At 40.9% G+C, this 26,140-nt stretch overlaps 2 protein-coding genes across 13 annotated transcripts in view; both read right to left on the bottom strand.

Moving 5' to 3' along the window:
- Window positions 1-6,672, bottom strand: part of LOC113009621 (discs large homolog 1-like protein) — a 114,881-nt gene extending 108,209 nt beyond the window's left edge. For both annotated transcript variants that reach the window (XM_026148058.2, XM_026148048.2), the window contains exons 1-4: window positions 6,317-6,672; window positions 5,089-5,250; window positions 1,648-2,443; window positions 1,384-1,480 (exon numbers count right to left, since the gene is read on the bottom strand). In XM_026148058.2, the coding sequence (XP_026003843.2) occupies window positions 1,384-1,480; window positions 1,648-2,443; window positions 5,089-5,250; window positions 6,317-6,335 (1,074 nt within the window). In that variant the 5' untranslated portion in view covers window positions 6,336-6,672. The remainder of the gene's footprint in view (window positions 1-1,383; window positions 1,481-1,647; window positions 2,444-5,088; window positions 5,251-6,316) is intronic.
- Window positions 6,673-11,774: 5,102 nt separating this feature from the next.
- The window catches only part of lrrc7 (leucine rich repeat containing 7), a 149,376-nt gene continuing 135,010 nt past the window's right edge, over window positions 11,775-26,140 (bottom strand). For 4 of the 11 annotated variants that reach the window (XM_080291270.1, XM_026148022.2, XM_026148026.2 and 1 more), the window contains 7 exons: window positions 25,808-25,975; window positions 24,020-24,139; window positions 23,675-23,885; window positions 23,237-23,487; window positions 21,737-21,829; window positions 17,975-18,049; window positions 11,775-15,421 (listed from right to left, as the gene is read on the bottom strand). In XM_080291270.1, coding sequence (XP_080147396.1) covers window positions 15,311-15,421; window positions 17,975-18,049; window positions 21,737-21,829; window positions 23,237-23,487; window positions 23,675-23,885; window positions 24,020-24,139; window positions 25,808-25,975 — 1,029 coding nt within the window. In that variant the 3' untranslated portion in view covers window positions 11,775-15,310. Of the gene's footprint in view, window positions 15,631-17,974; window positions 18,050-21,736; window positions 21,830-23,236; window positions 23,488-23,674; window positions 23,886-24,019; window positions 24,140-25,807; window positions 25,976-26,140 lie in introns of all 11 variants that reach the window. The other 7 variants (XM_080291272.1, XM_080291277.1, XM_080291271.1 and 4 more) reach the window with 6 other exon arrangements.

Raw genomic sequence — 26,140 nt, 5'->3', positions numbered from 1 at the left:
AGAGTGTTTACATGCATTGCTACACTTTCAGCTGTATAGCAGTTCTAAACAAAGCGAGTGGCTTGTAGTGGTACATGTTAGCTATGCAGCATTTTGACTAGAAAAAAGTCTGTGTTTTGTCCCAGGTGGGTGTGACATTACAGGAAAAGTATATATGAGCATAGCAACATATCATTATTTCCATCAACCTGAGCTGCACAAACTTCTGCATGTGCTATAGAATAATCACAGGAGATGAGGGCACAGGTACAGCTAACGTGGTTGAACAGGTGACCCGGGTTTGAGTCAATCCTGAACTATTTTCTGTGTCATTTTCACTTTTTCGTTCCCGTTAGAACAAATGAAAAATGGCCCACAAAATAATTTTTAAAAAACACAGAAAAATAAACAAAAGGAAACAAAAGTGTGCTCCATATTGAATAATCCACTAATCAAAAAGTTTTAATTCTTCTCCAATCCATGAAGTGTGCTTGGGCAAGATACTGCGTGATAGATGAGGCTCGGTACGCTCTGAACAAAAAAATAATTGCTCAGTTTCCATATTGGCTGGGCTTTACTTAACATTTTGAAAATTGACCCATTTTTGTGATCAAAAATGAAAACTTGATGCTTCCAACTCCACAAATTCAATCATCATGTAAAGAGCAGAACTTTAGTAAACAGACACACTGAAAAAAGCACAATGACATTACTCTAATGATGCTCTATGTTCAGTCATCAGCAACAAGCCTGCGGTCAAAAAGCTCAAACTAAAGGAAACCATCAATCCCTGTTTACCCAAGGGTTAGGGTTAACCCTCTGACCTCATTCTGCTGACTGTCCAGATTATTAAAACGTTACTTAACCTGTTTCCCTTTGTCATATTATGCAATGCATGAATCTGTATAAACAACCTGTCTATCTTATTCTGCCTGCTGCAGCCACCACAAGCCTTTCGACGCACTGATTCAAGAGCAGACGTGGTGTCTCTCATAAACACTTCTCAGGAACCTTTCTAACAGCTTCTGAAAATGTCATTTTCAAAGTCAATAGTTTAACAATCACAACATAATCAATTAAAACGTGTTTCCTGTTTTATTTTGATAGTCTCACATCCTGTGTTCAGTGTGTTCAGTTTTGCTAGTCTCGTTCTAAGTATTCTTAGTTTAGTTTCCTCACAGTTTCCTTAGTGTTTATGGTCTCCTTTTGCCTTTGTTTTGTTCCTGCCTTTAAGATTTCGTTTTCTTGCTTCTGTTTATCTGCATCTGGGTTCACACTGCAAATTCCAAGAGTCTGCAGCTACAGACTCGTGACACAACCTCTATCTCATTTTCTGTCAGCTACAGACAGATTTGCTGCAGCTTTCCTGTGGTCCTTACAACAAAACATAAAGAGATGTCTTACCTTGTTGTGGGTCACTGGGCTCGTAGGTGGCCTGGAGAGGGCTGGACCATGGGTTGGGCTAGTGGAAGGGCCCTGTCCTGGTCCAGGACTGGTTGGGCTGGTTGGAGAAAAGAGATCAAGGGAGGGTGCAAATAGGTGAACTCCAAATATGTGTCCATTAGTGTTCTGTTCTATATCTAAATTCCTAATAGCATGTTGAAGTACTATATAAAGATATTACACTAGCAATCAATGCACATTCATATTACCAGAGACTGCACTCACGCATAAGGTCCTTTGTTCAGCTGTCCAGGAGGACTTGTGGACCTGCGTCCGCTGAAGGTGAATTTTCCCTGGCTTGGACTAGTCGGACTTGGAATGGGAGTGACTTTGCTGAATCCTGAGTCCTTGCTGGTCAGAGGAGCAGTAGGGACAGAATCTGTGACTTTGTTGGGACCTGGGCTTGTGCTGGAAGGGATCCTGGTGCGGGCAGGTTTGACCGGAGCAGTTGGAGACACAAGGCCTTGAATGGTGCTCGAGACGAGGGCTGAGACTGTCACCAGGTCAGAAGAAGCAGGAATGCTTTGTGGGCTGGTGGAGCTTTCTGAAGAAACGCCAGAGCTGGTGGCAGTGAGCTTTGTTCCATTTAGCGACACTCCAGGAGATGTATTTGTGGAGCCGGTCGAGGTTTCTGCATTACTAACTGTGACACTGGGTTTAGAAGTCTCCGCTTCAAATGATTTGGAGCCCCCCGGTTGAGCAGGAGGAAGAGGAGCACGGTACTTCACTTTGGCCAGCTGCAACTCAGGTGTGCTGGACTGTGTTGTAGGCGAAGATGGCTTTGTTGCTGGTGTTGCTGATGGTACTGGAGGCGCAGGATACTTGAATGACCTGGGTTTGGAGACGAGTGGTTTGGGTTGGGATTGTCCATCAGAAATGCTGGAGGTCAAGGGACCTGTGGAGGACAGTGGCTGGGCTGAGGGTTCTGCTGGCAGCCAGCAGGAGGCAGCAAGGTTCTTGGGACTGTCCGCAGAGCACTTACTGTCTGCAAGGACGGTAAACTCATAGTACTCCTGGATATCTGGAAAAAGGAGGAAAGTAACAATGTGAACGGGTGTAGTGATTAACTAAACCCTACAGAAGTGGGCAAATCACTGAGTGCAAACAGTGAGTGTTTAATTGATACATTAATTTATTCACCAAAAGAAAGATTAGTTGATCATTAATAAAAATAAATCCATGGTGTAATTTATAATCAGTTAACCTTTAAAAATCATATTGTGCAAAAGTCTGGGGCCACCCCACATTTCATTATATTTTGCTTCATAAGAGCCAGAGTTTCCCTCAGTTGATCCATCAACTGTTCACTGAAGAATGAAGAATCCAGCCATTCTCTCAGGAGAGAGGTGCAATAGTAAGAGCCTACAGCCATCTGTAGGCTGGACGGGGTGAAGGCGGTGGCGTTGGGGATCTTGTCAAAAACCGATGAAATTATGAACACAGAAAAGTACTGTCAGATTTTGATCCACCAGCTAATACCAAGCACAATGCCAATGCCGGAAAAACATAGATGGATAGAAAAACACACCAAAAAAGCATAAAATATGAATGATCTTCAGGACTTGCACCTCAAAGGTAGTGTAATTAGACATCTACCTAAGTATTTATTAGGTATATGTCTGCATTTAAAGCAACTACTGAATATGGTGGAAAGGCCACCATGACAGCTAGATGTGCTTGGGGAGAACAGACATCACTAAGTGTCGAAGCATCACCACTAATTAACCAGTTTTAACCAAAAAGGCCAATAAATACTTATTTGTTAAGAACCTGGCAATCTTGACGGGTATACAGTCCAGCTTTTTTTGTTTTCTGTGTGTGGCTCTCTAACTTGTTTGCAGTGAATTTTATCAGATGAGATTTGATAAGTTTACTCCACCCGTAGAATGACCTGATTTGCCTGCTTTGTATTCCAGTGTGTCGGGATTTGGTACCGGTGGGTGTAAGAGAGCCTGTTATACAGTACGACAGGTTTAGTTACTGAGTGGCCGTAGATAAAGGTGCAGATATGGGGAAATGCTTGCCTCTTATTTACAGTCAGTTGTTCCCTTAAAAGTCATGTTGCCGTGACTGTTAAGTCAACTGCAGGTTGGCAGCTAACAAATGAATGCCCTATTTAAATGTAGCCCCTATGTTCTGAAAGCAACTATCTGCAACTGTCCCAGGATTGGTTAAATTTGTTAAGCTGCTCCAGCAGAGCTTAACTATTACTTTATAGTATATGCTAAATTATTCAGACGCAAGCAAAACCGAGATGGTCACAAAGAGGCTCCATATCTCAGAGTACACCAGTAGAGAATGCGTTACCTAATGAAACATAGCTAATACTCTGAGGACCTCTAGTGGCGACATAATATTACTAGCAATGGTTCGCTTCCCCTAATCCACAGTACAGCTGACAAATAGTTCTGCACTAAATCATATATCATCCTGTAAGCACATCTCAAATGAGTTTGGTGGCTATAACACAGATGATAAGGGGGAATAAAAAAGGACAGTGAAATGTAAATAGTGGAATAATCCAGTGCAAGCAGCAGGAACGCAAACCCATACACAAAGTCTTCTCTAATCTTTACCAGAAAGAAGGATCAATAAGAATATCAAGCAACAAAACAGGGGAAGCATTATTTCGCAACCCATCAGATCCAATTTGGTTAAAGTAAAAAGTCAAGCTTCAAAAGAGGAACTGAGTGAACAGCATAAACAAGCACACAAACGCTGGCACAATAAACGTGAGAAGGTGCGCTGCTGTAATAGCTACAGGTGTGGGCGGGGTAGAAAGCAGGTGGGGCCTGGGAGTGAAAACCAGTTTGTCACCATTAACATTACCATGAGGATTCTCGTGTGATTAAGCAACAGTTAATCAAAGGAAACTTTGCTGGTTAGACTGTCACTTTGTTAGAGGAATTTGTACATAGATTTAGATTTTAAAGGTGGGTGCTTGCTTTCTGTGACACCCTACGTTCTGCTCTACATTTTCTGGTTAGGGATCCAGTGACAGCACAGCTCAAACATCTTGTAAAAACTATATCAGCCCCACAGAAATGAAACAGTTCATGAATTCAGCCTATTTTCTGCAAACCTAATGTTGGAAATCTAGTCAGTCCCTGTCAATCCCAAACACAGCATGACGATGCTTGTAGTGTGGTATCTGGTATCTGTAAGACACGAATCTTGATAAATGAACAAAATCCATGCACAACATTGAGATTATTGCATTATTGCGAAGAGGAAGTGAAGAATCCAACGAAAGGCTCAAATCTTTAAGATCGATAAAACTGATATTTACCTTTGCTGAAACTTTCTGTTTTATTAGTCAATGAACTAACATAATGTAATTCACAAATGGCAAAACCACTGTCTCTACTTTTGTAAAAATGATGTAAAATGTTATAAAATAATTGCATGTGGACTAATCTGCACGTAAGATGAATGGTTAGACACCAGAAGCGCAAAAATGTTGTGATGTGTTAAGATAAAGTGCAAGAAGTTATGCAGATGTATGCGTTAAACTGATAGCAAATTAAACATAAAATACACGTAATGCCTGACAGAAAGCACTTCAAGCACAGCTTAATTTCCAAAAAAGTCAATATAAAAGAAGTTTGCCTAAATTGTCAAAATCCAGGAAATCTGATCAAAGCTGACCAAAGCAAATTTTCTTACCAAGAAGTGCACTGAAGAGCTGACTTTGAAAGACGTTGATGACTTTGTCCAAAGACTGCTGCAGCTGGTGGTCTTCCTCCACAGGTCCCTGTTTGGCCTTTTGCTGTCTCTGGTCTAGCTTGGCTCGATACTGCTGGAGCAGCTCCAGGGCACGCTGGGCGTCTAAAGAAAACATAAATAAATAAATAGAAAAAAACATGGTTTTTATCTCTTCTGGAAAACACAATATCCAGCTGCTCTTAAGCAGAGCAAGGAGACGCTCGATGTTAAAAGCTTTTAATTGCAGATAACTACGGTTAAAATCGAGAATTTCTGCATGTCTGTCTGAAAAATAAAGTGTCTTCATTCATTTTTTTCATGAATGAAGACACTTTGGGGAAAAAAGGGTGGTTTGGGGAAAAAAGAAAAGAAAAAAAGTAGATGACTCTGTGTTTTCCTTCCAGGCTACTAGATCACAACTTCTATTAGGGTTTGTAATGATCAGTGAAAGCCTTCTTAATTAAAATGGTAATTAAGACTTCATAACCCGTGTATTTGCACATTTTATGGATTAAAGATAAACTATAACATTTTACTGCCATCCTTTATATCGCCCCGATGTCCTCATGCAGAAGGGTAGTAGAGTTTATGGTGTAAGGGAAGGTGCAGGCTGCAAATTCCAGTCTCTGAACAGCTGATTAAACCGGAAGCAGTGACGATCAACGTCAAACTTCGACTAAATGTGTCAGTGCGTACATTAACTTTACACTTGCATGACAATACGTAAAGCCAAAATGAATTAAAAGGGTGGCAATTCAATTTCTATGCATCTATCTGCAAGCACTTTTATATTGAAGAGCTCTATTTGTGGGCAGCTTTGCTGTTTTTTGCATTTCACTGCAAAAAACAGCAAACGTGTTGTTGTCTAAATATTATGTATGCCGAATTTACAACAGCGTCCGAGTATGCAGTAAGAGCCCTGGAGCTATTTTCTAAAAGTCGTGTACACGTACACTGAATAGTTCCTCGTTTAAAAGTGCAGGTGTTTCACACAAGTTTCGTGCGCTAACGCATAAGAGCGCCTCGCGGAGCTAGCGCAACATCAACGCGACCTTTTTGAGTGATTAAAAGTGATACGTTCGGTGTCACAAAATGCGTTATACGATAAGAATATTAACACAGAAGTATTATAAGATAGACGTGTAACTACAGACCGAAAGTCCATTTTCCTAACAAGTATTTTCTTTACCTTTCTGTCGCACAGGCATGGTGGCACGCACGCCGAGTCCTCCTCCCCTGGCTCACACCGATCCGACTCTGTTATCACAGATGTGAGCGTCTGTCCCGCGACAGCCTGCTCACCCAACTGGGACACCAAACTGTCACCACAACAGGCACCACCGACCTGTCCGGTAGTTAAGAGAAAATATAATTCAATGAAGTGTTGAAAAAAGTGTCAGAAAACTGACACAGACACTGTCAACAAACGCTGACAATCACCGCGTGGACTTAGAACCCGGAGTAATAATGATAGCGTGATTGTTTTTCCCCTCCCTCTGTTCCTCTTTCACTTCAAGGCTCCCTGTGTCACCATTTGGTTAAACTAATACCGATTTCTTCACCCAGATGACTTGACTCAAAACGCCGTCCGACCGGTCCTGCGAGACGAACACACACACGCACACACACACACACGCACGCACACACACACACTCAAAACCACAGATGAAGCAGGTTGGAGGGGCTCTTCATAAGGAGCTTGTGTCTTGCAGGTATTGTCATGTTAAACAGCCATATTGTATGGAGTGGATAAAAGCCCGGTCTATTCTGGGTTGCCTATCCACATCTAATCCACTCAATGCCGAGGACAGACTTGGGTTTACAGATACTGATCTAACTACATTAAATCTATGAAAGCTTTCCTCTCCTGTTCCCAGCTTAGTCTTTGGCTCTTGTCACTCAGTTATGTCTGTTTATGGAGCTTACATGGGTGCATACAAAGAAAAATACAAGGGGGTCCAATTGAAATGTCACTGGTGCAATCCCAGCAAAAGTCCAGGCACTTCATCCCTGTGTGGTTTTAGCCATATTGTCATGGTAAACTGAGTGTGCTGAGTAGATGAAAACCATCCCCTGTACCAGACCTGTCTCACTAAACTGTAGTGATCCACATCCCTACCAGGCAAGTCCTCTTTAGTAGTGGAAAGAAATAAAGCCTTTCTTTAGAATCTAATGACTCTATATGAGTATATATAGAGAGCCATAATGCCCATTCAGCTTTAGCATGCAGTCTGTTGTCCCTCCTTTTCTACCTTTATGCGAGCCATAGCCTGGTTTCCTGGCTGTCTCTGAGTAAGAGTTGCAAAAAGTTTTGCTATTCCAGTCAGAGCGACACAGGGGATGCTCAATCAGTATCAGCATCTGCTGCTCCATTCAGTGAAAAAAATAAAACTCTGTGTGATAGAAATCAAAATTTATCAGTATTTTTGACCTATTGTCTTTGCCCTTTGCATGAATTAAGTTTCTTAAAAGCGAGGTGTTTTGCTATCAGTGATCAAGTGGGGATCCTAAAGCTACACAAGCCAGAAAAATGCTGTTTTTCTACCCATGCATTTACTGCTTCAGCATTGTGTTTGGGATCATTGTCATGACGAATAATGAATATATTGCCATATATTGACACTTACTAACCGCCACCCTTGAGAGGAAATTTATATAGAGTAGTGTTTTTGAATGTAACTGTAAATTTCCATAATTAATTAAAACGTCTCCTGACAGGTTAGTGGGACTGTGAAACATTTCCTTTTAAAAAACATAACACTCAAGATGTTTTACACATAGACAGTATGCCACCACAATATCACCCACTAGTTTTGGGGTCTGTATTTCATTTCCTGCTTCCATGTTGGCTTTTTGGACCCAGAATATACTTTATATGGATCAATGGGTGGATTGCTAATTTATTGCCTGCTACACCAATTAGCTCAGTTGACAATGTCCAATCATAAACTATGAGATGGTAAAAAATAGATACACCTGTTGGCTAATTTTTGCTAAGCAACAGACTAACTAAGTACAATTAATATTGCTCAGGAAAACCTGAAGCCCAAACTCCTGATCTGTACCACTGACACATCTGTTAGGACATCACAAAAAGCTGTGCCTAGCACAAGAGCTAACAGCAAGCTAAGCAAGCTGTACTGGGAAACACTGAAGTAATAAGTAAGCGTAATAATAAATATGAATCCATAATGCTTCAGTCGTTACTTAAAGCTGAAGAGATTTTGCCAACTCATTAGTCATAACTAGCAAAAACCTACACCAAGGGCAATTTTTGCCAGGTCTGCTGCACTTTTCACATTCTTCATTTTGTATTTAGTTGTGACTTGAACAAAATTCTGTTGCAGATATACATTTTGGTCACTGTGAAGTATAATTGCTGTATGTGCAATGATATTTGTGCAAAGTTTTATTGACATTGGCACACCCATTAAGAAACACATAGTGTAAATACAAACATGCACATGCACTTATCATTATAGCAAGGATATAAATAAATAAACTAATAAATGTGGTTATTTAAGTGGTTCTTGCAAGCTTTCTGTTTTAAAGAATGTAGCTGACATTTGTATCTCTGTCACTGTGTCAGTTATTAAGAGGAAGTGGCAATAAACTGTCCACTTTTACCTTAAGCAGCACACTTATGCGACTGGAAGCATTTAATCTCTTACATAGGTCATCATCATAGTAGATGGACACGTATGGTATGGTTTCATCACCTAATTTTAGTATTTCTTTCAGAGTCATTTTCAAATTATTTCCTGTTTGCTAAATTTAGCTAACCTATATTTTTTAAAAGTTACATATAGATATATAAGATGAAGAGCTCTACTTCCAGGATATGTTAAACTATGAAAAGCAATCTATGCTTGGTTTAATAGACAGGAAACTGTTATTGATCATTTCATCCAACTAGCCAAAGAGTAGCTTTTCCTAAATGATATGGTGTCCTTTTGTTCCACTGCCTTGTTTATCTTTGTTTTACTGTGACGTGGTGTGTTTAATGGGTGAGCATAAATCACCTTTAGAGACAACCGTAAGACTAAAAAGATGAAATCATTCAGAGAGTGACATTAGAAAAGCAGAGTTCATGCATGCTGGAGACACACTGCGCCTGTGTCTTCATGTGGACAGTAGAGCAGTGGTAGGGACACTTCCATCAGCATAAGCATGCAGCAGCTGAATGCAGGTCATGGACCCAGGCTCTGGTATTGTTATTGATTAGGTCAGAAGAGCTTATTGACCATTTTGGTGGGTGCACATAAACTCTCGCTCTGTATCTCTTACAAATTCTCGCCAGCAGTCACTCTGATTCCAGTATAATATATGAGTCAGAGTGGGGAGTAAATGCATGCATGATTGTGTAAGTGGGTTGGTCATGTGGCAAACAGAAGTATCTTTTTGTCCAATGCAGTGTGTAAAAGACAGAGTAAAGAGGGAAGGGAACAAAAGGGCGTCATTCTGCTTTTTGCCAGAATGTACGTTAGTGTGTGGGCGCCTGTGTGTGTGTGTGCGGTGTTACTCTCTATTGTTTATTGTCGGCTGATACCACAGTAAGCAGACTTGTTCTACAGTGGGCTCTGATGCCAAGAGAACAGTCGGGAATGGTACAAACCTGCCACCGGATAGAGAGTTTAGAAAAAAGGCATCTAACTTTCAGTTTGGTTGCAGAGACAAAAACTCAGATGTGTTAAAAATACACATCACACACATCATCAACAGGTACTTAAATTCCTCTTGACAAATATCTGTTAGTGTTGTTTGTTTACAGTTACATGTGCATTTATTTGTATTGAATGTTAATGATGCACATAGTTGATTGAGCAATGCAGCTGACTTTATGCAGGTAAGTCAAAATATTTTATGAGCTGCTCACATGTTTAGAGTGCAATGTGTTAAACTGAAAACTAACTACTAATGTATCTGTGATGCATTCAAAAATACTGGACATCATTGAGGAAATTACATATTTTCTTTATTACCTTTTTGGATAAATTTTTATTATATTAAAAAAATTTGAAAATATATAGAAAAAAACCCATTTGCCTTATTTTAAATGGCAAATTACAAAACAACCCACGTACTTCACCATACTGTGTAATGTAGACAAAATGACTGCTGAGTAACTGAACACACAGGGCAATGGACTCCATCCATCCATTTCAGGATCACTGTGAGGGCTGGATCATATCCCAACAGCCATAGGGCAAGAGGCGAGGTGCATCCTGGACAGTCTTATCAGTCTGTCAGTCACCCCAGAGTACAAGGAGAACATGCAAACTCCTCAAAGCTGGGATTTTCGTTGGCCTACAAATGAACTCATTGATTCATTCTCATTAAATTTCCTTTTCACTAATTCCCACTACATACATTGAAGGCTTCTGGTTAAGTTCATAAAACGTTTTGGTTTCAACTAAGATTTCCATATAGAACTGTTAAGTCTAATTGTTGAATGTTGTCATTGGGTTTCTTAAATTTGTAAGTCTGAGTTCAATCTATAGGATCAAGACATCCCTTTGTCTCTGACCACCTCTCCAGCCACTCTGTGCAGGGGGAGGTTTTATTGCAGATACATCCTATCTGAAAGATCTGTTTCTTGTGATGTTGCTTCCTGCTTTTATGATCCTTTTGGTGAGCAGGAAGTCATGCACACACACACACGTTCTTGCACATGCATACAGGTGCTTACACATACACACACATAGTGCCTTGTCTTAGAACCATTGGGGAGTTTACTGAGGGATCTGCTTGTGCTGTGCTGTGTATTGTAACAGCTGCGAGGGAAGCTGCTCTTTGAAGGATTTTGGGCATGAGACAGGTAAGGAGCGTGAGCTCCAAGAGCTGGTTCTTGACCAAAACTTCCCTCGTTAGAGAGTGAAAAACCGGTTGAAGATGTTCTGTTATGTCTTGTGTTCTTCATGAGGAATAAGTCTCTAAACTAGCGGGGCTTGTGGAAGCACAGACCCAACAAGAACCAATTACTACTTTCTGGATTTGAATTATCATGTTAAATCGTTTGCCTTAATTGCAGAGTAACCTGTGTGCATGAACTAGTAAGATTTTCATACTTACCGCGATGCGCCAAGCTTTTTCTTCAACGTGGGTTTTGAGCCCCAGAAGAGACACACTGTGAGGCACCTGTCAGAACTCGGCTGACCCTCTGCGATCTACAGCTCAGATAAGTGTCAAGAATAGATGAGATGGATGGATCAAGAGGGATGAAGAGGAGTCAGGCTGTTAGCCTAATGGACAGAGAGACAAAGGAGCATCTGCAGAGATGATGAGAGGCCCTGCTGAGTTTAATCCACAGAGGTAACTGTAATCTCCCACAGACCTGCTGAGGCGATCCTCATCACTGTCTTTTCCTTCACATAATTTATCCATCGGTTCCTTTTCTTTTCCCATTTCACTTTTTCCCATATTCACCTTTCACCATCTTCTCTGTTCTGTTCAGCTTCTTTCACTGCAGCATTACTTTCATTCCTTATTCTGGCCCCTGCATTTCCCGCATCTGCATTTGAACTCATTTTTTTCCTCACTCCTTTCTCCTGCCTCCCCTTTTCCTTACGCATAAATATGGAAAGAAAAGTGTTGTTTTATTCCTCCACCCTCCTAAAAACAGCTCAGTGCACCAGGAGAAGCCCATATTACCAATAGTGACATTTTTATTATTTGTACAATAGAGACTTTAGTACATTATTCAAAACACTTCTTATATACTGAAAAAATGGTACGTCCCAAAGCCCAAAATGGCTCCAGTATAATCGCTGCACAGCATTTTTTCAATTTTATACATATATTATTTTTTGTAAAAACTGTATCTTAAATAGTATGTACAGATAGCGTCTGCAAAATGCATTCTAAACACATGATATATATTATATATACTTCGGCAATTACATTTCTCCGCATTAATACTCAAACTTAAAACTGGAAGGATTTCAACTTGCATGTGCAAATAAATAAAGAAATAAATAGTTTCTGTTAAATCGTCACTAAAATTTGTCCAACTTATAAACTCGACAGCGTTTCTCTCTTCGGAGGTCAAAGTACTTTTTGTCACACAACAGAAGAAGCAGCATTCAAGTTGGGTAGGTGTAGGTACTGCAGAAAGCATGAGTACATTCACAATCAATATGAGTCATTTTTAAATTGGATTTCATTCACAGCTATGTACAGTGACACCGCCCTCATTTGTTCAGCTCTTTTAGCAGTTTAAACACATAGAAAATGACTGAATTTTTTTTAAATAGTCATATACATATATATAATATATATTTGTATAACACAAATTCACAATTACAGTAGAAATACATTTTATACAGTTTTGGATAGTACATGTGTAGGTCTCCAAGTCATACTGTGCGTACTTCCATCCATAACTTTGTTATAAGTGTCATTATAAAATATCACAATTTTTGAGCAAAGCTAAGGTATATCAATATATTTAGAAAGAATTACCTGAAACATGTAGTAAAAAATAATTATATTATCAAACCTTTTACTCTGTTCTCATCACAATATCTTTGATATTTCAAACTCTGAATAGGGTCGGGGTAGGTACCTGTGGTTAAATCTCCTAACCACATGATTAAACTGTGCCGTGTTGTGTCTCCTATTGACAAAGTGATGGAAATCGTATTTGGAGAGTTGGCACAAAAAGGGTACCTGTCAAGTGAAATCAAAAGGACAGTGAAGGATGGTTCGCTCCGGATGAAACATCAGATGTTATGCAGAACAGAACAAAACTCACTGCCATGAAATGCCTTCAAGACCCATGGTGCATTTACATAAAGACAAAAAGAGACTCTGTATTTTAGTCAGTATATCTTCTCAAGCGTGACTATAAAAGTCAGACTACAGAGCAAAGGCTTTCAATCTCTGTTTTGGTGTTTTGTTTTTTTTCCTCTTTTTGCTTTTTTACATAGAGTCTATTGCTACGGTGGCCCTGAGAGGTCAAATGCACTGCAATTTTAGGAAACTTTGGCAAATGGAATAAGGCTGCAAAAGCTAAAAATCAAACAAAAAAACAAAAAAACCCTCACAAAACACAACGGAAGTGTTTTGGGGACACAATAGCATGACGGAACAGCTGCCGACGTGAGAAGCTAACAGTGATCGGCTAATAGCAAACATATATTTATGTTATTATGCGATTTAAACACACAGTACCTTGCATTTGTTTTCCCCTCACAAGAATCCTCCACTTCGTTTAAGCGTGTGTCGGTGCAACCCTTCGCATGTTTTGGTTCTGTCACATTATTATCTCCCCTAATACACTTCCATTGTGTTCTTCCAAGATTTTTTCTTTCGTGACCTTTTGTAGCATTTTTCTGTTTGCAGATGTTTTCTTAAATTGCAGTACTGTTGACCCATCAGGTCCACCGTAACTTTCATTTTCCCTGCTCTTTTAAATAGTTTGAGCATTTACCAGCAAATTCAGCAAGCCTTCCGTGTATGCCGAGTATCAATCAGCACCACCTTTTACAATTCAAGTGTAACCGAAAGCACATGTGACACAAATCAGATGTTTCCCCGATTGTCAAAAAAAGAGACGATATCTGATTTATCCTCCTAAAATGAAACCTTGCAGATGCTTGTAGGGGCATTAGTGTCTCACACTGCTTTCCACAGGAAGGCCGAAGGTCAGGAGACTTCAGCAGAGGAGATGCTGAAGCCGGGTCAACGACTATAGAACAGCTTACCGGCTCATTGAAGCCACGTTTTTGATTTTAGTGTGTGCTGGGCCACAAAGAGGTAAAGCTCTGATATTGTTGTAAATACAGCCGAGGAGGCTGCATATGGCACAGATCAACAAGCAGCACTTAGTGCTTTAATACGTCTAGAGTCTTCTAGAGAGTAGAGACAGCCATTTTCTGTTGGCTTCTGGACATCTGTCAGTGTCCAGTGATGTAAAAGCATGCTGTGACTTTATAAACACATCAAAAGGGATGTGACATCACTGCACAACATAAGACAGGACTTTAAAAAGATGGCACCGTTAATATTAATGGACCAGTTTTATAATGGAAATGATATTCTAAAATGAGGGATGCATTATGCAACATTGCAGAGAATAGATATGTGTAATTTTATGTGTGTATTTGCCTGTTAGTTTATGTGCATGGCAGTGTGTGTAAACATTAGCATGACTTGCTCAATAGATGGCACTGCAGGACAAGTAAGGCTCTGCTGAAAAGCTCAATGGGCCGAGCCTCAGAAATATTGCTTTAGCTCCTTTCAGCACAGCTGTGCAAGCAACAGCTTTTTTTAAGAGAAAAGAAAAAAAAAACAAGTAGCAGTGATGAACTATGAAAAGTGTTTTCTATACAGATAAAACGGTGATATACTCTTTAGAAAACCATTTGAAGAAACGACCCCTGTATTTCCACAGGAGGGAATTGAGAATATAGTTTATCAACAATAATCATAAGAATCATAAACTTTTAAGAGCTGTCTGCTCAGGCCCCAAGGAGAGTTCTAACAAGCTGAATCTCTATGTATGTACACAAGGCAGAGTCTTAAGTTTCAATTTCTGTACAGTGGAGGCAATAACCTGCAGAACAGAACAAAAAATATATCGGAGGAGTATGAAAATCAAAGACGGTGATAGAAAAAGGACTGAAAAGTGGGGAAAAAGACGGAAGATGCGAAAGAAACAATAAAGCTGTGAAGAACAAGGAAAGCGAACCATGTGCTACACCAAACAAAATACTTTAAATTCACAATGGACGGCAGTGGAGAAAAGAAAGAAAAATATCCCAAAATCTAACTAACCGACAAAAACTACTCAGACTGACCGCTCAGATGGCAGCTTAAATCACAAACCAACCACAAAATCCAAACTGCAGCAGCCCTGTAGGAACTTTAAAGTGTATAGTCCTCTTGCGGTCCGTCCAGCCGTCGATCAGATCAGATCGCTGACCGCCGGTAGACAGAAGAGCCGATATGTTTCCTATGGTACATTTGGCACTGGTATTTGCCTTTGGTCCAGCAATAGGCAAATAAATGTCTGACTGTTCCCTTAAAAATGTTTTAAAAAAACAAAAAAAGGGGGGGAAAATGTGGCTCAATTTTCAGTTCCATAAACCTCCAGAGGAGGGCAGGTGGGATGGCGTGGGATGGCGATGAGCAGAGTAGAGAAGCGTTGCTGTATTTGTTTTGTTTGTTTTTAAAAACTATTTTAGCGCGTGCTGCTGTCTCTCAGAACCATCAAGTCCACCGTCCGCGGGAAACTCTTCAGCAGAGAGACGGCTGTCTCGTGCTCCATGTGTAAAAAACTATGTCCATTAGCCTGCAAGGCAAACACGCAGCACAGTCAACAGCATGTGTGTGGGTGCACGTGTGTATAGAGGTATATGTGCTGCGGCTCGTTTAAGTTTCCCATACACATGTCTATGTGTGAGTGTTTTGTGGAAGGATGGAGGGTCACTGCCATCATTATCTCAGTAACACATCACTGTTGGGAAAAAGAGAGAGAAGAGGAGGAGCTACACAGTCATGCTGTAGAGAGAGAGAGAGAGAGAGAGAAGGGGTAAAGACAAAAAAGGGCTTTCACATGAATTCATCCAGCTACACTGTAAGTCTGTGGAAAGAAGATGAAGGGGGAGGAGAGAGGGAAACATGAAAGGAATGGCACATGGGGGGTGAGGGAGGCTGAGCTATTACCGTAAAGCACTGACGTCTTATTTTGACCTCAATCTATCTCAATAAAATGCGTGTAGCGTGGTGCGAGAGTGCGATTTCTACTGTTGCTGTTTACTGTTTATTGATTCAATTGGACTGCTTTACATGGGAGGCGGATGTTCGATTATTATTTGGCTGATGGGGAAAACATTGCTGCGAGGCACATCAATCCAAATAACTTGTACTTGCGTACTTACATCGTTTTACTCATATTTACTTCAAATGAAACCATGTTAGATTGTGTTCATGGGTAAAAATACATTTAAAAAAAATAACCCACCTGCTGTGTTCAGGTGCTTTCAAATCTAAGGCCTCGGCTGAAGCTATTTTATATTAAGAACAGCTTTCTAATAATGTGAAGACGTAACCCATGGATTTCTACTGATCATTGAAATTGTTTATTCAAGTGGTCGCTAGTCCTAAAACATGGACGTTTATTGACTTAATTAGAAATCATCACAAGCCACTTATATTGTACCTGATATTCAGGCTTTTTCTGACATCCTGCTTCTGGAGTTCAGTAAATAACTGTGGTCAAACAGTGAGTTTTCACTGCTTCACTGGGCGTTATGTAAGGATTAAAATTAAAATTATACGGGAGGAAACTATAAGGACGGGCATTCTCTGGGTCGTCTGGGTTGCAGACCACATAATGTAAAGCAGAATTCATCCAGCGAACATGCAGGAAGCTGACCTTTACAATGTGTAGTAGAGCACAAAGATTATTTATCATCAGATCCTGACCCATCCGCGTGTTAATGAAGTCGCTGTTTATCGCATTCGCAAATGTGCGCATTACTTCTTTTTCTGTGTGAGGCTGAAGATACTCAATTGAATTAAATTTTATTTATATAGCAACAAACCACAACAACGGTTGCCTCAAGGTGCTTTTTACTGCAAGGTTGCACTGAGACATTAATCTAACACACTTCAGATCTGTTTGAGCTCCAGAAGCTGTATTTTGACAGCCCTTTAAATTTGGTTGGTAATGGATGTAAAACCACAGATCAGTAAAAAAAAATACCCCTCATACTGGGATTCTCCCCACACATTAAGTTTGGCTCATTTCAATTCTGCTCTGTTTCATTAAAACACCAGTTTCAGTGAGGACCAGAAATATTAAACATTCACGGTGAGGACTCAGTGAAGAGCTGCAGGACAAAGTCAAAGCTTTAAACCGTGCGCCTACGCAAATTACACACTTGTTCTGATAACCTCTCCTCTTCCCATTAAACAAATTAACACTTCTAACAGCAACTATCACAGCCACACAGGGTCCAAAATTGACATGCTTCCTTTTGGTGCTAAATTCAGTGCAATTTGCAGAAAACTAAGCTGTACGTCTTAGTAGATCACATTTGTGTGATTCAATACCCTCCTCCCAACATTCTGTGCTCTGATGGCATTTCACAAGTGAACAAAACTAACACTGCACCTTTGTAGGAAATACCAACCAATAGCTATTTAAAGCAAAAAGAGGGGTTTTTTTTCCATTTGTAAAAATCTCCTGTGCCATTTTATTTATTTCCCACGCTTGAAAAACTACAATGGCGAACCTGTATATCTGCAATTACCCTACCTTTATCCTGTGTATAAGATGTCCAGTTCAACTGTTTTACATTTTATGGGATTTAAATGCTCTTTGTAATTTGCTTTAGGATGATCTCCAGTGACAGGTTCAGGTGCCTGTCAGTTTTGTTTATCCGAGTAGATTAGAAGTCAGTTCAGCTGTTTTTATGAGATTACATGTGCTCCATTTGTAACTTTTACTGCAATTTCAGCTTTTCCCATTGTCATTACAGCAATGAATAACAAATGACACATTGCTAAAAGCTACTTAAATCTGACTGTGATCTTTGACTCAAAGGCGCACGGGTGTATGTGGGGGGTGGTGCTTGATATTTTGAGGTGGCACGCACGCACACACACACATACAGGTAGAATATTTAGCAGGAAAGCCTTACACACACACACACACACACACACACACACACACACACACACACACACAATCTACAGTTAACATAAAGATTCAGTAGGATGACTACACCCTTGCTTTTCACCTCACAGTTTAATAAGAAAAAAGGGTGGGGCTGGGAATGGAAGGGACAAGATGTGGATGTTTGTGATGTCTATGTGATGGCGAGTGAGCGGGTGTTACCTGCAGTATCTTGTCTCCGGGCTGCAGGGCGGAGGCGGCAGGCCCGTCATGCTGTACCCTAGTAACAAAGATACCCTATAAGTCAAAATGATACACCGTTAGGACAACACAGGGACACGATGGTTTAGAATCTTTGCCTTCTCATTCTCAACTCAATATCCAACCCTCCCAATAAATAAATAAATAAATAAATCACTTTTAAATATATGGCCAGTTCATCAAAGCATTCTCTTTGTTCACAATTTGGAGAGGCATGCAAATACTGCATACATATTTTGACACTGAAACTGTTATGTTGTAAGGTGCTTGTGTTTCCTTCAGATTAGCGGCTCTCTTAAAATTTACAAACACTGGGTGATAAAGCCCTCCCGAAGAGACAAAAAAAATTTAGCAGCTCTTTTTAACAATATAGACTTGGCATATATATAAATATATAAATATATACAGTAAATATTTAAAGATTATGGGAAGAAGAGTAGACGTGGGATGGGTTTCTCACTATGGGAAGGAAGTAGGTCGCGGGCAGGGCAGAAGAAAAATTCATCCCCCATATTTTCCCTCAATAACCCAAGGCAGAGATTGTAAAAACACCAACATCTTTTCACCGAGAGCTGAAAGATGTTTTTGGACACAGAAAGTGTAGGACAATGCACCTGTATCGACTCAACACGGTTCAACAGGTTGTGTTGAACACACGGATATATTTGCCATAGAGAGGTGACAAATAGGACGTGTAGTAGTGAGAGTGCAGCAGCACCTACATACTACAGTCTGTGAGAGAGAATGCAAGAACAAACACATATATTGCATGTTAAACAATTCCACAGGGGAAGGGTTAGTTCAGTGACTCCACGTGAAAACAGTGACATTTAGTATACAGTGAGCCTCATGCATGCATATACAGATAAAATAATTTCTTCACCAGGATACAAACTGGTTTCATTTTGCCTGCAAAATGCTGTGTACGACGCCGTTATTTGTGTCCATTCTTTACGGCGTCGGCACCTCGAACGGGTACGACAGCGTGGCCTTTCTGATCTAATATGAAGCTCACTGTACTTTTCAAAAAAGTTTAGTAGGGGCTAAAACTGTGTAGCATTAGTCACACCAATTAAACATTTACACACAACAGAGCAGTTGCACACAGAGCTGCAGCATCTTGCAAAATCCTTCCATCTCCAAAAAAAACTTCTACACAATCGGGAACAATATTAGTAATGTTTCACACGGGGATTTTAGACTTTTCCTTTAAACATGTAACATGTGTTTGTATCTCAGCAGCTCAGTGCGCAACAACAGTACATCTAACAACAGAAGGGACAGAAAATTGGATTTTCAAATGTTCCTGACCCAGATTTAACAAAAAGAAAACATAATAAAATCCGTGTTCTGATCCTTAAAACCTTCAGTCTTCTGTTCTTAAACCGACCCTGAGAAGCTCAAAGATCAAAGCCCAGATCCCAATCTGGTCGATACATGAACTAATTCCCTGTCTCTGCTTGCTGAGTCCTAATTAGGCAGACGTAAAACTGGCCCAGTGGCTTAGAGGGCCTCAGTGAGTCCTGTAAGTCCAACATCGAGGCTATTATCATCATTGCTTCTTTTTAGACACCTGTTGATGACTTCTGATAGATTTTTGAAAGAGGAAAAAATTTATCATCAGGTACATGAGAGCGGTACTTAAAGAGGTATATTTTGTAAACTTTCAATTATTTGGAGATCTAGCCTGGAGATTATTCTGTTTCTCTGCAAAAAACAGAGACAGATAAAGCTACATTTTTAAAGAAGGTATTTTTTTCTGTTAGGTAAAGAGTTAAAAGCAAATATAGATTTAATTATTTTGTATAGTTGTGTTATATTTGGTGGTTTTGATACCAATTTCCTACTGTACCATCTGTGATTCACCTGGACATGTGGGCATGTCCCAGACCCATCAAAGCACGAGTGCAAATAACAAGCTGTCCACCAGGGGGAGCCACAGCCCTGTGGAATAGCCACAGCTGTAGTAGGCTCTGGGGATCCAAAACCACAGATGTATAATTTAGTAGTCAAGCTGTTTTCAAACATACAGCCCTTGTTAACTCTTTCACCTCGAGTTCATCTGAAAGCTAACACTGGCTTTAACCAAAAATAGCTGCAAACACATCAGACGACAAACAGATACACTCTCACGAATAGGCCAGAAAAGAGATTCAAAGAATAATCAAAGGCATCTGCTTCTAGTTTGAGTTGAATTTGGTGACAAATTGACGCCCGAGGTGACTACCGCTGATAAAACTCCGAAGCACCCGTTAATGGCTTCCGCTTGATGCCTCTCACGTGTGAATGAAACAACAGCGAGAACAAGGATTCAGAGGAGGATGCTTGTAACAGTTGCGGTTGTATCCCGGCACTGTAACTTTGACAGCAGACAAATATCCTCCATCTGCTCCCTCCATGTGACCCTGTGGGTTAGTTAGATAAAGCAGACATACAGTCTATATAACATGACACAGGGGACATCTAAATCAATATTTCACTTTAGAACATTTCCTTTGAACCATACATGCTGACGACTCAGTGGGAATCACTGCGAATATCCAGCAGATGAGCAGTGACTGACTGACACGTCCACTTTCGCCATTCGCCGGACGCCACAGTATGTATGGTAAAAGCAAGCGTTCGGTTCTAAAGTGAAACGTCACCAAGTGTTCCACAATGCCCACTGCTCCACACTAACTGGATAGATAACGTAACCTTATCTCGTATTCCTCTGACAAGATGTTCATCTGCATTGACTCCATTTTCTGCCCGTGTAACGCGGCATTAATAATGTACAAACTGCAGCTAGTGCAAGACCTATGGATACAAGCAGAGGAGGGAGGATTAAAATAACTGCACGAGTCAGCAACTGTTTCACCAGTTGTCTGCTTCAAAAACTAAAATGATGAACTGACAGTTTCCACATAATCAGTCTACTCCCGACTCGGAAGAAACTTCCCCGTTTGTTGCAAGGGTGCAATGGAAAGCACTCTTTCTGTGTGCTTTCTATTTATAGGGCAGTCGTCTCCTCTGTTGCTCAGAATAACAGTCAGTCAAAATCTGTCATATAACCCTGTCCTTAGATCAAAGTGGTGAACATCTGAAATCACCCACGGTGTCCCAGAACTGAGCAGCTTTCCCAAAATAGCAGTCAGAGCACCACGAGCAGCATCGCTCCTTTAGACTGACTGCAGCAGTGTGTTTCTAGGACAGACTGCCATGTGCAGCAGGCCTTGGGGAGCTGCAACCCCAACAGGCTCTCTGTCCTGGCATACACTGACAGACACTGTCAGACTCAGAAGTAGGAATGATAAGAGAGTTTGGCTTATCTTATATTTGCATGCATGTGGACATAGCAGTTTAAAGTTTGCTGACCAACCAAACAAGGAGCTTTGCCCTGGATGCTGTGCAGGTATTTAGATCACATCAAAACAACCCTAAAATTAAAGTATGTCAGACTCAAGTATCATAATCACTAGTGAGTCTAACAATGCTCAGATTTAGTTTTGGAAACACCCCCAATCACACCTTAGTGTTTCTTTATCAAATTAATAGCACAGCCCTACATGTAACATTATGCACTCAAACACACCCACAGCTAACCACGTTAAGCGGTTGCCCCACAGACAGACAAACAGACAGAGAAAGAAAACACTGCAGTAACAAGCAGCAGTTTCCATGGCAACTCTGAGGTAAAACCGGGGAGGCTGCGATTGGCTGGCAGGCCGGGTCAGCTCGTACCATGTCGGAGGGTTTGAAGGGGTTCCCCTGGCCACTGATGCCACCAGAGATACTGAAACCGAGACCAGGGTTCTTCTCTATTCTCACGCACAGCTACAGAGAGAGGAGGGAGAGATACAGGAAGAAAAGAAAAGAAAAGACAAGACAACAACTGAAAGTGAAATACAAAGTTGTGAAAAATCACCGCACAGACAGACAGTGACCAGACAACATGTGGAAGTGCGCTCGTGTGTGACGGGCAATATGTTTTGGCACCTATGCTGTATTGGAGGTCTTTTATGGAGCAACAGCTGAGGCACTGAGATCTTTGCTTTTTGTTTAGATCTTCAGGTTCCCACCTCAACTGGCACTCTAATCTCATGCTTTGAAATGTCTAATCTAATTTAATCCCATCTCTGTCACTTTTTAAAATGTTTCAGCCCAGGCTGTTGCAGTCAAGTGGCTAAAATTGCATTTAGAAGCATGAGATATCTCAAGATTTCCCCCTTTAGTTGACTGCTGCCTTGTATTGGTCTAATCCAAGAGCAAAGCAAGGTCTGCAGTTTAAAAGTTAATCTTGTACGGGCGGGAAAATTGCAATTTCCCAAATGGCCAGTTGAGGCTGGCTCCAAAAGTGAGTAAATTCCCCATGGATTCCAATGTTGGCCTAGTTTATATCAGAAAAAAAAACATGTTTACAGCCTGTCAAAAGCTACACATCTAGACTTGGTTTTTGGTTCTGGTCAGCCCATCCAAGTCTGTAAATCTGTAAATTAATATTTCAGCATCTTGTTTTTAATTGTAATTAGCACAAACTAGCAGCCACTAGTAGGTATTTGTATGATATACACATCAAATCTTTGAATAAACCTAGCTAGTCTGTGAGAGAACACTAACTAGTGTTAGCTGATAAGTTAGTGTTCCACCCTTTTGGTTTCATCCAAAGAAAGGTGGCGAAGGATGGCGCCGTAATCGTCAAGCTTCAACACAGAACTCCAAAAAACCACTGTGTGATGCCACAGGGGCAAAGTCTAGCTTTCTTTTTATTAACAGAGTGAGTGCTACTGTGAAAATGTAACTCCGGTAACTATGGTTATATCTGGTATCAATAAATTCTCCTTGCGAAACTGAGCATCTAATCTGAACCCTCCGTGTCCTCCTATTAATGAAACTGATGTAAACAAGCACTAATCGCTCTATGAGAGATTAGTTTGCGGGTTAGTTACCAAACAGCGGATCATGGAGATTGAGGGGAACAATTTTTCCAGTAAAGATAGAGCTAAACAAAGCTGAAATTAGTTACTGAGAGGTAACCCTACATGCAGGAGCATATTTATTCCATCAAAGCATTCACATTTACTGCTACGGAAATATCCCTTCCCCTATACTGCATACGTAATAGTAGTATAAGTAATACTGTATATAGTAATATTAGAAGAGCCCATTTTTGAAAAGACCTCCAATATTGCTTTTGGTGTGGTTGGTGCAGGCAGACACATGAACAGACAGACAGACAGATACCTGCTCCTGAAAACCATCCGTGCTCTTCTGGCCTTTAGTCTGCAACAGGCAGCGAGCGCTCTGAGGCCGTGGGTTGGTGTGGGTGGTCATAACGACCTGGTTGCTATGGCCCATGCCCTGGTTGACATGGTACTGAGGATTGGTAGCGGGCTGATGGGAGGTGTGAGAGGTATGGGGGTTGTACTGGGGTTGGTTTCCGGATTGGGACAGGGCCATAGGCAGACCACCGCTGGGGTAGGCCTGTCCAGGGGCTGTATGGAGAAAAACAGGCTGGTAGCATCTAACTCTAAAACAAAGCTTCTAAAATAGATATGTGTACATGCTGTTAATGTGAGGCCCATGGATTACTGCTGCTAATCAAGATTTCTACATTCTTGCTTAAAAAAGTCTCCTTGTGAACATTTATAAATAGAAATAAAATGATTTTATTGCCAATACCCTGGGACATGTTGCCTTGGTACTGTCCCGGCCCCCCAGACGGAACCACTGACAGCTGCATCCCTTGGTTGTATTGGCCTCCTTTGTTCATCATCCCATCGTAGCCCTGCTGACCCACCACACGATGAGGTGTAGTGGCCGAGGAGGAGGAAGAGGAAGTGACGATCATGGTGTTGTGTGATTGATGGGAAGGGTTATGGGAATGGGCGCTCTGTGGAAGGAGAGCGGGAATACATGTAACGTGTGATTAAGAGTAATTGCACAAATAGTTATCTTTATCACTGAGAAGATGCTCAGCATAAAAACAGAGATGAGATGCTTCACTAAGATGTGAACAGGTCTCACCTTTTTTAACAGGTTGTCAGGTGGGACGTCCCTCCTGCCGAGTGAATAGGGAGCCCACTGGTTGCTTCCTGACACCCCCTCCTGGTCATTGTCCAGCACGCCACCCTGCTGAGACGGGGTCTGAAAGAGACAAAGTGGTCATTACTGACAATGAACATTAAACTCTAGCTACCCCAGTCATGTCTTCCTATTATCTCCTGGAGTTTCAGACAGCTCATCTGAGATTCAGTTGGAAGAATGAACAGAGCTGGAACAGATTTTTCTCCTTCGAGATGAAGTCATGTTAGGCGGTGATAAAACCTGTGATATCGTGCTCAACGTGAACAGATTGTTTTTATGATTCCCCCTTTTTCCCACACCAAAAGCCCCCCTAAAAACCCGCTTAAATGAGAGGAGTTTTTCAGAAAAAACCTTGAAAAATTGTAACACAAAATGCCAATGGAGTCTAAGTAAAATGCCCTTCAAAATAAAAGTAACACATTTCAACAGGCGTTAATTTTACTTAGACTCCATTTCCATTTTGTGTAGCACTTTTCCCCAGTTGTACTACTTTTGCAGACAAATCACCATCTTCCATATAAACTGCTGGCAAACGATGGCAACCTGCAACCTATTTCAACCAGTGACTGGCAGCAACCTCCTACAAATACTCGAGAAGTGACTGCAGAATACACAGTTTTTCTTAGTGACCAACTGGTGGTTGCTAGATTGTCACCATCTGGTCCCCAGGCCTGTGTGACTGAAGCCTAAATGAGCCGTGCCCACATCAAACCACTGAGATATTCACAGAAATAGCGACTGAAACTTTAAAAAGTTTGAAATAGCAATTTGGTCTATTGCCATTTCAGATACTGATGTTTATAGTTTATATTGGGGTTTTTTTGCTGTTGCAAAGAAACAAAGAATGTGTCTTTAAAAAAAGTACTTGTTTTCACCTTCTAAGACATCATCAGCGATGGCTCCAACCCTAACTATAGCCCCCCCCCCCCCCTTTTTTTTTTTTTTTTTTTAAAAAGAGTCAATTCTATCTGTCTCCAAAATATAGAGTAAATATAGACTCATGAGTGCTAGGCTATCACCTAGCACTCATGAGTCAGACCTTAGAGGGTTAAAGTCATTCTGCCCTTCCTCTGGGCCTCTAAACCAGTCCAAAACCGATAATTAATGATTATCAGAAAATCAATGGGCACTACATTCAGAAGATGTCAGCTTCATAAGGCTGATGTGATATTGAAACAATATATTGGTTTATCCCTGGAAAAATAACCTGAGTAGTAATCTGTTTGTTTTCCAGAGTTTAGTGCCACTTCGTGGAGAAATGACAGCGATATTAAAAGCTGGTAACAGCTAAGCTGGCCTAAGATGATTGAAAACGCTGTAAATGAGGAATGCCTAACATGTGTCAGACAAAATTTGACAGACAGACTGTGACTGCTGCAAGAAAGGAAAAACAAGTTTCTGTTTGTTGTTATGGTAAGTGACATATTTCAAGTTTTAAATCCTTTAAAACAAGCCACCACCAGGCTGCCACACTGGGCACTGAATGATTTCAAGTCATGCTGAGAAAAAAAACAAAAAAACCCACGGGATTTTAATGGCTTTCTCCAATTCTTATTGTTGGGTTGTAGACAGGGAACATATAACAGTGACTAAAATAGATTGCATGGTCATTGTTTTGTTTAAATAATAGTTTGTATTAGCGGCGAGAATGTAAAGAGGGAGTAGCTGAAGTTGTCTTTAATCATATACTGTAAGCATCAGTAACATTGTTCTTGGAGGGATACTCACAGCGTTAGCAGACGGAGGTGGAGGTAGTGGCAGCCAGCGGCCAGCAGAGGGCTCATGCTTAGTGTTATTGTAAAGGTTAAAGTTCAAAGTGCTGCTGCGCCCCTGGCCGTGACCCCCGCCCTGACAGAGCATGCCCAGCGTGAGCGTGTTGTGCTTTAGGACACCACTCTGATTGGAGAAGACAACATCACACGACATGGGTGAATGTGGGGAGGGGGGGGAGGAGGAGGAAGGGGCGGAGCCAACACAGCGGGCTGTAGCATGGCGACAACACACTGTGAGCTCCACAAACAAACAAACAACAATAACACTGATAATAACAGATACAACAAC

The sequence above is a fragment of the Astatotilapia calliptera genome, chromosome 17, assembly GCF_964374335.1.
Source record: "Astatotilapia calliptera chromosome 17, fAstCal68.1, whole genome shotgun sequence".
In the NCBI taxonomy this organism is placed as follows: Eukaryota; Metazoa; Chordata; class Actinopteri; order Cichliformes; family Cichlidae; genus Astatotilapia; species Astatotilapia calliptera.
Note: the sequence above shows the minus strand (reverse complement) of the source record. Positions and strands in the feature narration are given on the sequence as shown.